At 39.2% G+C, this 15,711-nt stretch overlaps 1 protein-coding gene across 1 annotated transcript; it reads right to left on the reverse strand.

The window, feature by feature from the left end:
• Positions 1–9,538: 9,538 nt before the first annotated feature.
• lingo1a (leucine rich repeat and Ig domain containing 1a) lies at positions 9,539–14,801 on the reverse strand. Its single transcript, XM_054620615.1, has 2 exons — positions 14,787–14,801; positions 9,539–11,398 (listed from the first exon to the last, which is right to left on the reverse strand). Exons 1-2 carry the CDS (start codon positions 14,799–14,801, stop codon positions 9,539–9,541), a joined length of 1,875 nt encoding a protein of 624 aa, XP_054476590.1.
• Positions 14,802–15,711: the final 910 nt, after the last annotated feature.

Below are 15,711 nucleotides of genomic sequence, written 5' to 3' on the forward strand. Positions count from 1 at the left end.
GAGTGAAAGAGCAAAAGTCAACACGGTTGTCAGACGCTTGTAATGTGTTTGGGCAACATGCAGAACCAGCCTGCTAAAGCTGCTTTTTTGTGTTTCCTTTTCAAACCTCAGCTCAAGTTGTACTGCCTGGTATGTATATGTAGCTCTTGGTATTGGTTGTTTCCGTCAGTTTAAATGTAGTTTAAAAGAACATGTTTCTTGCCGTTCTTTCAATAGGCTTTACTTGATAGTCCATGTCGTTTAGATTATTTGTACATCACATTTTTGTAGGATTTAATTCATTAAAGTTTGCAAAAACACCAACAAACTACCTTATTGACGCCTTCTTGGTTGCTTGACAAAGATCAGAATGTTTACTTGTTAGAATGATATATTGTAGACATCCTGGCACTCCTGCAATCAGAGTCAGTTGCTAAATGGTGATTCGTGTTGTTATTTCTAACACAGGCAATCAGGTTAAGCCAAAGAAATCTTGTCGGTCTTTACAAATTCTACAAGGATGAAAATATTCTAGATGGATATTTATTCAGCTTGATTTGTATCCCAATTCTGGCAAAATGACAAAGCACTCTAACCAGTATATATAAAAGTTATTCAATTTTGCATTAATTAGTTGGGCCAACTTTTCTCCTGGCTGCCCTGATATTATAATAAATGATATGGCTCTGAATACCACAGTAATTTATATCTGTGGGTAATAAATGGATTTGTTGGCTGCATGCTGGACATCTCATAATGATGACTACTGGAGAGCAGTTCTTCCCTTTTAAAGCTCACGCAGTGGTAATAACTGAAAATCATCAGAATGTTCATTTGTAAAAAAATAAATAAATCTCTGTAGAAAGTCTGGCTTTTGATAACGAGATACATGAGCGTTGGTATTGATGTGGTTTTGATACAATAACAAAGTAATTCTTCAGTCAAGGAATGGTTGAAAGTCAGGAGGGGGAAAAAAAGGAAAATAAAAGTATTCTCGAGCACTCTGTATTATTTTATAAGACAACTGATCTCAAGGGCTCTCCTCTGCAGTGTCATGTGAGAGAAACAGGATTTTCTCACCCTCATCTTTCTCCTTGTGACTCCTTTTAAATAATTGAAAGCTGAGCAAAGCCGAGCAATTCTGTCCCATTGAATGAGAGAATATTCTTTCTGTGGGCTCCTGCAGTGAGACTGTTGAAAAAGCCAAAACAGCTTAGATTTGTAATATCTCTATGTGGTGTCTTGCCATTGTTGTATGGCTCATCCTCGGGGCTTTGCAAAGAGAAAGTCATTGCTGTGGCATTCAACTGGTTTCTGACATCTGCACTATTTTACTCCGGGGGATTTAGTTCTCGACTGGATTGAACACAGTCCCCTTTTGTGTTGTTCAGCCTGTCTCCATTGAAACTTCAGAATATCAATGGATCTGCTGAAGTTACCCCGTCGTGCAGTTATTACCTCTATAGAAAATTAGTAACTGCCTCAGGAAATTGCTGGATGCCATAAAGCAGACTCCATATAATAATTATGGTGTTGGCAAATGTAAGCGATTTTTAAATACGTCTGTACTTTTTGAGAACAGCCTGTAATTAACATCAGTCAATATGAAGTGCTTTTACTTACGAACAGTTATGTGCACATCTAATATAAGGAGCACAGTTGATCATAATGGTGATATCATTTTTAATGAATGAATGCGAATGTGCTCAATTTGGAAATCATTGCTTTGATTAGGCACGGCTGTGTTTTGGGAATTATTTATTTCTGGAATTTCGAGCCGTCAGAGATTGAAGAGTCTCCATTAACTGCCCAGGGGTTGTTAAGGCTAATTCAGAGTTTTTTCGCATGACAAATGTTGTCAGTTACAGTAAAAAGACTTTGAAATACAATGTTCTCAAATACCTTTCCCTGTAGAATTCACTTAAATACATATTTTTATTTAATGTATTCAGAAAAAAATGGAAGCACTGTTTTAAATTAGTAGGGCGACTCTCTCTGAGTTTATAGCCCATTCCCCTCGGGACCAATGGATCTTCATTGAGCAGTGACCAAGATAGTCCAAGATCACTAAGACGGCCTTGATTATTGCTTTTCTTGCCTACTCTGGGACTGCAACACATCCGCAAAGGTTACTTACGGAACATCCAAGTCAGTGTAATATCTTAAATTGATCAGTGAGCTGCTGAAGAGACTAAACTATTAGTGTTGAGGCCTGGGAATTAAAATAAAGGTTAGCTCAGATTTCTACACGTTTCCAATTATGACAAGTACATTTTATTTGATAGCCCAATACCACTAATCACAAATTTACCTCAAGGGGCTTTACAATCTGAGCAACATACGGCACCCTCTATCCTGTACAGTATCTGCTTGTCTTAAATGTATAACACACATATTGGGTTTATTATAAATATTGACTTATGGCCAAACTAGCCGATTACCTCTTGCACATTTGTTCTCTTTACAATTGTGATTATACAAAAAAATAGAAATTTAAAGGGGAACTCGACTGAATTAGTCAAGTCTTATTGGATTTGACTGTGACAAGTGACATCACCAAGGTATCTGGGCTTTGGTTTGGAGTCATGAAAACTGTGTTGAAAACTGGGGCATTGAGTTTGAAAAAAGTGGGGTTTTACAGGGAAGGGAGAGGGGGGTAACAAAAATGCCATTACGCTGCATTATGGCATTTGGGATCAGCCCTGTTTCCTTTATAATTAGGTTTCCGCTAAACTGCAGTCTCAATTAAAGTTTGAGGGAAATGTTTTCTCCCCCAGATCACAGTTTTAAACATGGGATTATTGTCGTAAATTGGTACAAAACTATGCAAAAAAACAGTATATCTTTGCCTCTGCTGCATTGATTTTGACCATTCTTGTTTTGATCTGTCCCTTTCATGTTCACCTACTTTATGGAATTACAATACAAATTTGCTGGAATGGCCCTTTAATACACAGAAAAAAATGCTTATTTCCGTAAAAGCGTGACACAGACATTTTCAATAATTCAATAATGTCAAATTTAGACATAAGGCACATCAACAACAACTAATAAGATCAAATCGTCACATTTGTCAAGGTGTAATTTATAGTAAAACTTTGAGAAATTATACCAGGTGTCTCAACATTTCTGAATTTTCTTGTACGAATCATATCTTCAGGTGTGATATTTTTGTAGCATATGATGAACCTTAGCATCACTGAGATAACACGATGGTAGGGCCTCTGTAAAAACCACCCAGACAACCAAAACACAATATCAGAAAGCAGATGGTGAAAATAATGAAAAATGAAACCCATACTCGCCTGCATATATCTTGGAACAATGCTGACAAATGGGAGCAGCAGCCTGGATTTGCCGTTTTCATCAGATCCCATCGTCTATCTCGCCATGGCACCTGCCTCAGCTGCCCCATCGAATTTCAGCAGCCCACTGTCCTTGAAGCAAGCAGGCAGAAGCCAAATTATTTGCACACTGGTTAGCCACTTCAAGGTGAAACAACAACTGAGCTCTCAATTATTTTTGCAGTGGCATATTCAGGCCTTACACAGGGGAATTGGAAATAGAAACGAATTTTGGGATGAATTGCCCTCCTTACCACCTCACCCCCCTCACCTACTTACCTTGATAATAATTGCCCAAATCACCTTGGTAATACATCTGCCCCGCAAACAATCCGCTGCTCCCCAAAGTGATAGGTTCAGTATCGACATTAACCAGCAGTGAGTCGGTTTTAACAGGCTGCCAAAAAGATGGTTTTAATAGCAGACAGATGCAGTCTTTTGGCTGTCACATTTTTTCGAATTGGGAACTCATGACTCTTTCATGGGGTTGTTAAATAAATAAGGACGGTAGATTGAGTTGCCTACAGAGACGTGGACTGTGGCATATGTCCCAGGCAAAAAAAAAAAAAAAATGGGCCTCAACAGATCACGTTTTTTGGAAGCCATCCTGGTGCGTGCTCGATAGCCATGAGCCGGCCAAGACGGTAAAACAATAGCGAAGCAGTCAAAAAGCGAGTAACAGAGGGGAATCAGGTGGCTTTTTTTTTTTAGCAGCAGCAGCAGGGCTCGGGGAAGTGTTTATTGACTATGCAGAAGTGCCTGCTTAACATCAAAGCAACAGCTAAGTCCCCTCATGGGAACCACACCAGACGTAAACCCATGAACCCAGAAAGATCAAAGACTCACCCGCTATTCAACTTAAAGCACATTACATAAAATGAATATTCTGAATATTATGTCACGAATATAAACAGACAACCTACCACCAGGAAATCATACTTTGCGCGGATCATATGGTAATTTCATGGATATTTTGAGAAAATCTATTGGGAGTAGAAAACATTATTCTTATTATTATTAATAATTCTTTGGTGGGAAGTCAAATTTTGAATATTTAGTGGTCCAATTTTCACATTCATATATTTGCACAGGATGTTAAAAATCAGCAAATACTATAACATACAGTGGTTGGTACATTCTATAGTTAATTATTTGGAGAAAAAAAAAAAGTATCCATACTTTTTGCACTCCATTAAGTTCTTGTTTATATCTTTTTTGTGTGATTACTGTAGAATCCTGGAGTCTGCTGTGCTAGTGAGGTTCTTGTAGTAAACAGAAGGTCAGTTTCACTTTGGAATCATCAAATCAGTCGAGCACTGTCCAGGCTAACAGGGATATAAAGCAGGCTTTGCTGCTGTCTGACTCGTATGGTAGCATCTTAACTTCATCATTCAGTCAGTGGATGCCGTTAACAAAATAAAGTGTCATGCCCACTTTCCCGACAATCCTGAAGAGAGAGAAAATTCAGTCTACAGCCTAGAGAAGCGGACACATTGCTTCTCACTTCTGAAAGGATGTTGCTGCTTTGATTTTGACTTTCGCTGAAACAAGACGAGACACTGCCACTGTTTTGTTTGTCCAGACTCCTTAGAAGAGCTGCTCAGCCTCGGGGATTTGTCAAAAGTAGGAAGTAGACATGGTCCCGTATGTTAACATTAAAGCTGAAATACTGAACGTGATGTTTGTTTTAAATCTTATCCGTATGAAAAAATGAGTGTAAGATACACAGAATAGAATAAAGGAGATACTCTACTCCATGTGAGGTTGCACAAGTCTTCAGTTTTACCATCCATACATTTTACTTTTCTTTCTTTTTATTACAAAATAATAGTGATTTAATAATTTACAAAATAGTTTTGACAAAGTACAAATGACAAATTCACCAATAAAGTGCTTGAAACAAATAATGTGTTTGAATTTATATTTTATATTAAAACATCACAGTAACCTACATCATCATTGCTACATCAATTATGTTTATAGAACATTTTTGCACTGAAGACTGTGTGTTTAGTAAGTCTGATATCATCTGGCATTTTAAAATCTATGAAGTACTTAGCTTGAGATGACTGAAAAGGCTAATCATGTAATGTCCAAGTAAATGGCAACTTTATATTGCAACCAAACTTGCAAAATCATTAACAGACTTCATTTTTAATATGAATTAATGTAAAAAGAAAATTGTGTGATAAGTGATTCAACTAACTAATTATTTCTAATATATGATTTTTCCATGGTACTAGAAAAAGTTCACACCATTACAGCCAGAGTTCCTGCTTCTAAACTCGGTGCAAATCCATCTACCTTGATTTCACAAAGAAGCCATTGTCTGACGTCACATAACAAAGGAAGTACACATTGTAAATGGCAATGTTAGGTATATTTGCCTCAGTTAAATCAAAATAATACATACTATTGTGTAGTAGAATGTGCAAATCATTGCCGAAATATGTCACAATGTTATTAGTTGCTGGTTAGGGCAAATAATCCATTAGTTATCTTTTCTGCACAACCTTTATTTTGTCATGTTTTTAGTTTACACTGTTTTGCGTTGTGAACGTTTATCACTTAGATGCTTGCAAATTTCAACTCGGGGAAATTCCAACCTTCGAGTTGTCTGTAATGCAGCATTAGATCTAGTAAGTATGAGGTGGAATAATAGACCTAAACAAGGGCTTTGATATAGATAACATAAGAAACAGCCCCCCTGCCGTGAGTTTATATTCTACATCAAAACCCAAATCTCAGATGATTTGCTTTCATTTTAGGCATCTTATGCTTCAGTTGTGTGACAGGCACCGGCAAGAGAAAATTCATATTTTTATTTGCCTACATGCAGTGTTTACAAAATGCCATTAAGCACATAGATTTGAATGAGTGCAAGGAACACCCAGAGGTGTTTCTGTGTTTTCATTTTCAGTTTAGGAGAGGTAAATTGTCGCGCAGTGTCAGAATCCATCAGCCTGTTCCTGACCTAGAAATATAAGCACATATCTAATATTTGAGGTATGAACACAATGGATGTCTCCATTACTCCCCAGGGTTCTGAGACCTCAAGAATAGCTTCTCGCCTCTTCTATTCTGCCTGTCTGTTTTCAAGTCAGAAGATAAATGAGCATGCTTTGATACAGCTTGGGGGAAAAAAGGAACATGAAAAGTCCCCATGGAGCCCAAAGCAAGGAGGCAAGGATGTGGAATGAAAAGGAATGGGACAGAGATCCAAACTTAATGCAGAGCAGCAGCATGTTTTATTAAACTAGGCTGTCCTACTCGTATCCCTGGTCATTTCCCATAACCTTCAAAGGGTAACCTAATTGGTTCATGTTTCGCTAAGAGACACCCCAAAATAAAATTAGAATTCAATGTTAAACCTACTTTTTTGTTTAATTTTTAAGTTCAGTAACAAATTACTTTAACAATATTGTCTCTTTTAAAATAACAAATGTACAGCGTAAAAAAAAAAAAATAATTGTTAAACATGTCTAAATGTTTGTGATCCTTTACTAATGGTGGTTAATTAATGCTTAGAAGCCTGACTAGTAAATGAGTGAACTACCAATGCCTTGTAAACAAGTAATTACCGTTGAAACATATGATAATACAATACCTTCCGTCTGCATCATCATTTAATGATGTATTAAATCAAAGAATAACAATAAATAGATCATTTAGTCACTGATAAAAAAAGAAATCAGCTAAACTTGTGCTTGGGTATCAATGCATTAAAGGGGTATTATACAATAGTTCACTTAAAATTGTATCAAGATCATTGAGGCACAATGGCCTGTAAGTGAAATTATCAATGGAGTCAACATTTTAAAATAGTGAGGAGTAAAATAGTTTTTAAAGCCATATATCTATAGCACCTAGAGAAGTAGTTGTTGTATCATTGGTACAAACCAACGTTATCCAAACCCCACACATGTTCAGTTATCATTTTTGGCTATAAGACCGTCAAGTTTGTACTACTACTTTAAAATCAAGATAAGACCATCATATGTTTAAAAAAGTCCATAGATTGTTTAATACAACATACCATATTCTCAACAATTCAACATCAACGAAATTTTGTTAATTAAAAAAAAAAAAATCTGCATATTACCTTTATTGCACAGAACAATTGAATTTATTTTCCATAGATTTCTTTTTTAGTATCTTTTTTTTTGTTTTAGTAAAAAGTTGGCTTGGACTACATGTTCAATATAGTCCAGGGTCAAAATAAAAAAGAGGAATAACAGGAACAAAAAAAACAGAATCCCGTGGTCAAACAGGATCAAAAAAGGCTAGGTACAGTAGCCACACTTTGAACAAAGAGAGCATTCATAATCAGCAAGAGGGAGAACCATGAGCCATATCCAGTGATTTTTTTTTTTTTCTTCCTTTATGCAAAACGGATTACACCAAAGCTGCTTCAGATTGCTCCATGGTCGAAACCATCTGTGTCAATCCAACCATCTGCATATTCTGTCCATACTTCCAGCCCATTACTGTGTCGTTGTCTGTAATGTCATCCATCATAAATAACTTAGCCTTTATCCTCACACACGTTTGCAAAGCCCAGCTGTCCACAGTGTGTACTTGAAAAGGAAAGGCTGTAACCTCAGATTTTGTATGCAGGACCAACTGGAAGCATACTATGCACAGTTCTGTCTCCCCTGCCAAACATTGCACATTTCCGGGGAATAGCAAACCTGGAAATTAGCCTGGAAAGGAGTATTTGCATGGCTTTGACTGGGGAGCATCAGCATAAATAAATCATTGATTTCATAAAACAATCAAGAAAAAATAACCAACAATGAAAGAAATTATTCTACAGCTTGAGGAGCACATTGTATCCAAAAAACATGAGCACCACAACTTTTATTCCTCACAATCATGTTGAGCACAAAATATTTCCAGTACATAACAGTTTTTGAAATGCAATTTTAAAAAGTCAGGGATAAGCGCTTATACTGTAGTATCAAGGTACCTATGGCAACCATTTTGTCGGATGGTAAAGCCGTATGATAGATGCTGCATCTATTGTTGGTATGGAGCCCCATCATATCAGCAACATCTAACATTTCCTTCTGTATCATGCTCTCAATCCATGTGTGTGCACTGTTTAATTTATATCTGAAAATTAGAGATGAGTGACACTGATACTGATACCATATACCGGGCGCAAAATGCTTAGTAAGAGAATTTCCCCAATGCCAAAATCCAATATTAAGAGCCACATTTAGCAACAGGATTTGCTGCTAGTTTCCAACAATTAAAGTTGTTATTTTTATCAGTTTAAACATTATTTTCTAAGAACAGTTTGTGGAATTGGTATCAATAGTAAAAGTTGCACTGATGTATCTGTATATCACTCTATCTACATAGTTAAGGAGCACTTATATTAGTATATTCCGCTTTCATGTCACATAATGACCAATGTAAACTGCTTTACATACCCGTCATTGTACCTTCTATGTCAAGACAGGGGCTAGAAATTTGTAGCTTTGAAATTGTTATTAATTTGTATATAGTACGTAACACAACAGTTTTGTAGTCCCCATAATATAATTGTGCCATACTATGTTATGCATTTCTGCTAATTGCTGGGTAATGCTGTTTTTTCTTTTTAATCAGGTATTGGGACACAGATATTTTGTACATTTGATGGATTACAGAACAATAATCACTTTTGCAAAGAAAACAGACCATATGTAGCACATAGTATAATGATGATGTGTTTCAAATGCATCAACTTTGTATAAATGTGCTCATCAACCCATATAAATCTCATTCATGACTTGACATCTAACCTTGGCAATAAAAAAAAAGAACAAACACTAAATGAAAGATACAGACACAAAACAGCAATGGCCAAAATATGATCTGCCCCTCGAATTCTGGCTGTTTGAAGTGTTTTCTTTTCCAATATATTTTTTCCAGTACAAATCCACAGGAGTATGAACTGCTTATGACAAATTTGACTTTCAATGAATGCCCCCACAGGCCTTGTAGAAACCACCAATGCCCTTTAGCACTGGATGTGCCGTCATTCCCTCTCACTTGTGAAAGTCAAGAACTGCCTTCCTCTCTAGTGCTTCAGTCAGGAAAAAAAACATTTTACTCTATGTTAACAGACCAGGATCCACAGGTTTGAAAGGGGGGGAAAGAAAAATGTCTTCTCTCCCATTTGTCTTGTTTTTTTTTGTCCAAAATTAATTAACTCCACAGCTCTGTTAAATCATTTTCATGTTAAACTTGCGAGGAGCATCCACTTGGCTGCTGCTCATGCCAGCGTCCGATTTCCGTGGCACATACTCGATCTCAATGTTGTGCTTGGTGTTGCCTTTACCTCTGCTCCAAAGGAAGAGCAGTACCAGGCAAAACAAGACGACACCGAGAAAAGAGATGAAGCCCATTGTGGTCGCAATGATCAACGTCTTTATATCAAAGGGGAAAGGGGCATTGGCTCTTGTACCGTTAGCACCAGTTTCTGTGGGCTGGTTGGAGATGAAGGCAAAGGTCTTGTTGGGCTGGTGTGGCCAGTCAGGTGAGTAGCTATGAATGTGCAGGTGAGCAAGGGAGGTGTCGTTTCCTCCTGCGTTGCTAGCTATACACACATATGTACCATTGTCTTGAATTTGGGCATAGCGAACCTCGAGGGTACCATCTGGCAAGACGGAGAGCCTTCCAATTGTCTTGGTGTTGATAAACTTTTTCTGCGGGGACAGCCACATTATCACTGGGGCAGGATCTCCATCTGCTTGGCAAGCAAAATGAACAATGGCTCCCTCGTCAACAAATTTCTGCTGGGGTTTGCGATCTCTAATCCTAGACTTGCGACAAGTGAAGTAGTTTAGCAGCAGGACATCCGGGAAGTCTTTGAATTCTTTGCCTTGGACAAACTCAGGGGAGGCACAGGTAGGCTGCTGCCTGTTGAAGTTGAGTCTCCAGCGTCGCCGGAAAACCCATAACAGTCGGCAGTCACAGGCCAGGGGATTATCATACAAGGCAAGGGTTTCAAGGTTGCCTACTGAATGGAAAGCAGACTCCTCCAAAGTGCTAAGGGAGTTTCCAGACACATTGAGAATCTTCAGGTAGTTTAGACCACGGAAAGAGTAGGGCTCAATCATTGCCAGTCTGCCACCTACCAGGTGAAATTCCTGCAGACGCAAAAGATCATGGAGCTTATTCCCCTCAATGGTATGGATAGGGTTATATGAAAGATTAAGAAAGCGCAAATAAACCAAGTGCCGCAAGGCTACATAAGGAATTGTGGTCAGGTTGGCATTTGCAATGGTCAGGGAGGTGAGATTTAATCCATACAAGCAATTTGGGGTCATCGTATCCAGATATGGCCAATTGGCTATTTCCAACACTTTCAGCCGATAGAGCCTTTTGAAGGAATAATCCCGTATGACATTTATATTGAGGAGGCGCAGCCTGAGCGTGATCAAACTGTGGAGGTGGGTAAAAGCCTCTGTTGGCACAGAGGACAAGTTGCACTTCTCAAGACTCAGGTGCTCAAGGCTACTTAGGCCATGAAAAGCACGGTGAGAGATGAAAACCAGGTCGTTGTCACCCACCTCTAAAGACCGCAGGTTGTACAAATCCTGGAACATGTAGTCCAACAGGATGACAATCTTGTTCTCACTTATGTCCAGCTGTGTGAGATTGCTCAGACCGGTGAAGACACCGAGCTGGATCAGCTTAAGCTTGTTGCTACGCAGACCCAATGTCCGCAAACCGTAAAGGTTGTTGAAGGCTCCAGGTTCAATAGTGGAGATCGTGTTTTCACTGAGATCCAGATGTTCAAGGTTGGCAAAGGTGGCAAACTCGTCTGGGTTGATGGTTCTGATTCGGTTCTTGCCAAGGTCCAGCAGTTTTGTTTCTGCAGGAATGCCCTCGGGAACTGTCAGGAGCTTCTTGCGGTGGCACATCACCGAGCGCTCTTGAACGTTGCACTCGCAGCGGGATGGACAGCCTGTAGTGGAGCCAGACAGCACGGTGCCCAGCATCAGGATCAGAATGGGCTGCCAGCAAGCCACCAGGTAGCTGTGCCCAGTCGCTTCCCCGGCCGCCATCTTATCGGTTACCTTGGGAGACACAGACAAGAGGGAAAGAATTTTATTATAAATTGAAATTCACAAAAGTGACACACCGATGATTTAGAGTACCTTACATTTTGCCAAATTCTTTGAGCTCTTTTTTTTTAGACGAGGGAAATTCAGGTGCAGATTGTGCAACTGTAAATACGTAAGCTCAAACATGGACAATAGGAGCACATTTAAATGAAGTTGTATAACATGGTTTGACATCACTGAACTATGGGCTGATTAGCAAATATACATTTTCACTTCATATGTGGTGGAAGTGGAGCCCAGCAGTCTAAACTTGTGTTAAAACACCTTCCTTTTGGCCATTGGGTCCATTTTCTTTTTTTTCTACAGTTCAATGATCACAAGTGCTAAAAGGAGCCATACTGGTGTGGCACAATTCCTAACAGAACAGTGAGTATGAGTCATGCTGCAATATTCATGCCACAGACTCTAGATGAATAGAGGTGGGTGGTTACGAGGAATAAGGTATGTGCTTGCATAATTGAGAGTGCTGACAGTTTTGAATTCTGCATCGTTCACCTTTCTGCACGAGCTTCAAAGGGTATTTCAAATGCAAGTAGCTGCTGTGACTGCACAGCATTCTACCAGACCTATATGTGACATAGAAGAGGAAGTACTGATCCAAATAAGAAAATCATAGGCAAAATAATTGCACCAATCTACATACATCTTGCACTGTACACTCATTGTGTCTGCTGTTGAGTGCCCAACGCCATTTCCACTGCACACCTTGCAGACGATAAATCAGCCAATGCTTTATGTCATTGCCCCTGATAAAGAGTGAATGGCGCAGCTTTAAGTGGAGTTAACCACATCCACATGGACTGTAATCCAATTCATGCTGTGTTGCAGACACATAATAAACACTTATTATTTCTGGTTTCATAAACTCTTATTTCAACCTTATTATTTACATCCTATTTCTAGCCTGAATCTGCTGTGTGAGTAAAAAAAACCCCCAGAAAAACAGTAGGGGGGTGGAGCAGCAGTAGGGGGTGGAGCAGCAGTAGCGGGACGATGCAATTAAAGACGGATGGTGGCAAGGGTGATGTATGTGCTGTGGCTGACACTCGACTCATGCAATCCTTTACGATAAAATATATACCACACCCCAAGAGGGAATTGGATACAGAGAGATAAATACAGGGTTTTAGAGCAAAAAACAAACCATTTCATTCCACTGCCATCTGTTAGCATGCCCCCAACCCTTCCACTAACAATGTAATTAACAATTGATTGTTTCCTTTTAGTATTTACCGTTGTATGCAAAGGTCCATTATGGCATAATTTACACTATAGAGTGAATAGAACATGGGAGCAATATTTATGCTATGATTAACATACGATGATTCTGGGGGAAAAAAATTGTATGAGGGGTTATGATAATTTCGGGGGAGTGGCTATATATACATTTTTCAATTATCTAGCGTACTCTTCCTAGTTTCTCATAATTACCAATCCCAGCTTTAAAGGACGTTGGTTCCAGCGTTCAACCACGCGTAGTTGGATTGCAATTCACTGCCATGATAACAATGTGCAAGAAAGAAAACACAGAAACAAAATCCTTCACATTTATTTCACACTCACCAAGACATGTCTCTGGGGGACACCTGTCTATGTGTGATGGCTGTTGTCACAATATGTATAATTTTGCCAGTGGTACTGAGTTTCATCTCTTGCTCTAAATTTGCCTTTAAAATCGCTTGCCACACATTGCTGTGCACATGTTTGTGCTTCAGTCGATTCCATGGACCATATGACATGGGACTGATAGAGGCTTTAGAGTAAAGTGGTAGTGATATTATATTGATATTATTGTTGACAGTTAATCATTGGGTGACATGTTCCTACCATTGTGGTCAACAATAATAATTTTCCCCGCTAAATCCATGGACAAGCAGACATCAGACTCATCAAAAGGGGGTTTAAGGGTTGGATTTACTTCACTCAATATCATTTTATTCCCTCTGAGGTCAAAGTTCAGATTGGAGATTTGATGATACCATCTGTAATCAAGTGAAACCAAGAGATTTCAGGCAGAGATGATGGTGCGCCCGAGACAAATCTGCTCTGCTGCCTCCAGCCATCCTTAATCGTTCTTATTCCTTAACCCACATTGATCAAGTCAGTGCTGAGGGCTGTGAGATGGAGTGGTGTGGGGCTGTGTATAGCACGGTAAGACGCAGAAAAAAGGAGTGGCCTTTTCGTAGGCTCAATTCCATCTGTCACCATCTATCATGTGGCTATTGCATTTCGGATATCAGTCAATGAGATGCTATTATGTCCAACTCTATTACCACTGACACTAAAACCCAATCAAGAAAATGATCAAATCATAATCCCTTGTTGCTAAAGCTCCACGACTGCAACTTCAGCGGGTTATGAACCCCAGTTAGGCTTTTCAATGAGTCGTAGTCCCCACAAAATAACACTGCACTTGATTACTCCATCGTAATTGATCTGATTCTTTTTCAGCATCCATCAGAAAGAAAACGCCACCAAAGCTTTTACAGTCGGTCCTTCAAAATGTGTGCCCGTTTGAATTATTTTTTTCAAAACTGGGCAGCTTTATTGCACACGGCTTCAGCAGCAAATAAGGGAAACGAGTGAAGACGGGCACACATTAAGATGAAGAATGCCATCCACGGGTAAACATTCGCAGCACTGTTTTGTTAATGATCTGGTTTTATCATTTCCTCCCAGGCATGTAGTCTCAATGCAGTTCCTCATACCAATCATCACTCAAGTAAGCTCCCAGAGAATTACATTAATTGAGGTGAAGTGAGAGGGGGCGTGATTCTCAAAGAAAAGGATGTGGTCGAGGAAAAGAAAGAATATAAACGAGGACCCACTAGTCCAGGACCAGTAATAACTGGATCAATAAATAGTGAGATTAATACCTTTTATTAGGTAGAATCCACTGGGACCCTGAAGATCTATAAGTGCCCTATGCCCCTATTATAACAGAGTGGTGCAAGAGTAGCCATCAGTGGATGTACAATCATAATTAAACTGGCATTAAGTAAGTGTTTTACCATATAGTCCAAGCTGCTGTGATTAAGTCAAGTTTATTGGAAATTCTTATTCAATTTTGAGCTTTTTGTTCTCCAAACATTTAAAGTTTGAGTCTCGCACCCAGTTAAAATCAAATTGCAATTGCATATTTCTTTGTATAACCAGGCAGTCGTTCAACCCAATCAAAAGATCAAGCCTCCATTTCTGTGTAATATGGCCTAGGGTTGTATATTTTCTTCTCTTCTCTAAGATCTCTTACTGTTTTTCAAACCTTGTGACTACATGTTTAACAGGTTTAATGCAACCACTTATAGTGAGTTGTTGTCATTGCTTTCAGTCCTGACGAAGCTTTCAAAAACGACATGTTATCGCTCCACTAAATCTTGTTCCATGAATGAATGAATGAGGCTGTCTGCCATCATTAAGTTCTACACAATAAGCACAATCCAACATAGGTACGAAAGCTTTAGTTTACCTGTCACAAGACATCACTCCTGAGCCTTGTTGAATACCGTGGTTAAATACCTGTAAGCTTCTGGGAAATCCCTGAGATAATGCTGAAGTTATCTGCAGCACGAAGTGTTAAAAGCCTTTAAAGCCCGTTCCTGTTTAGTCAGCTGGTGAGCTAATCTTGAATGGACAGACCCACCTAGGGAATGTATTTACAGTTTACTATTTGCATGACTTTGATAGTTTACCTAGGACAATTTGTAGGAAGCAGATTCCGCTATTATCAATATCCTCCTTAAGTGGATGTAATACATGGGGAAGTATGCCTACTTTTGGATATTTGAAATATAATATTAATTAACCTGCTTTGTAAGATGCTTATAGGTTCAATTCTGGCCGATAAGAAACAGCTTGGAGTTATAACACAGAACATGTAAATTGACAGCCACACTTTGGCTAAATGTGACCTTTAGCTCCCCAAGTAGGATCACTTTCACAGTGCTATAATGTCGCAGAGCTGAATTTCGAGAGAAAGGTTACCCTCGTGTCATTGAGAAGCTGAGCCGCCTGGTGAGATTGCTGGCTGAGGCTGTGCCTGTGAAATGGCAGGGCTTAAATGTAAGCCGACGCCCGACAGATGGACAGCAAAGCCCTAATCCAGGCGGAGAAGCTGCCTGGTGCAACAAGGTGCAGAATTCCAACAGAGTGGCCAGCTGTTGTCCCGATGAAACTCTACAATGAAACCTGTTGACATGTCCCTCCTGAACTTCAACTCCAAAAGGGGTCATGTACTGTTTCTGTGCAGGGGCTCTGCTTACTGATCA

This window comes from Anoplopoma fimbria, chromosome 19, assembly GCF_027596085.1.
Source record: "Anoplopoma fimbria isolate UVic2021 breed Golden Eagle Sablefish chromosome 19, Afim_UVic_2022, whole genome shotgun sequence".
Lineage (NCBI taxonomy): Eukaryota > Metazoa > Chordata > Actinopteri > Perciformes > Anoplopomatidae > Anoplopoma > Anoplopoma fimbria.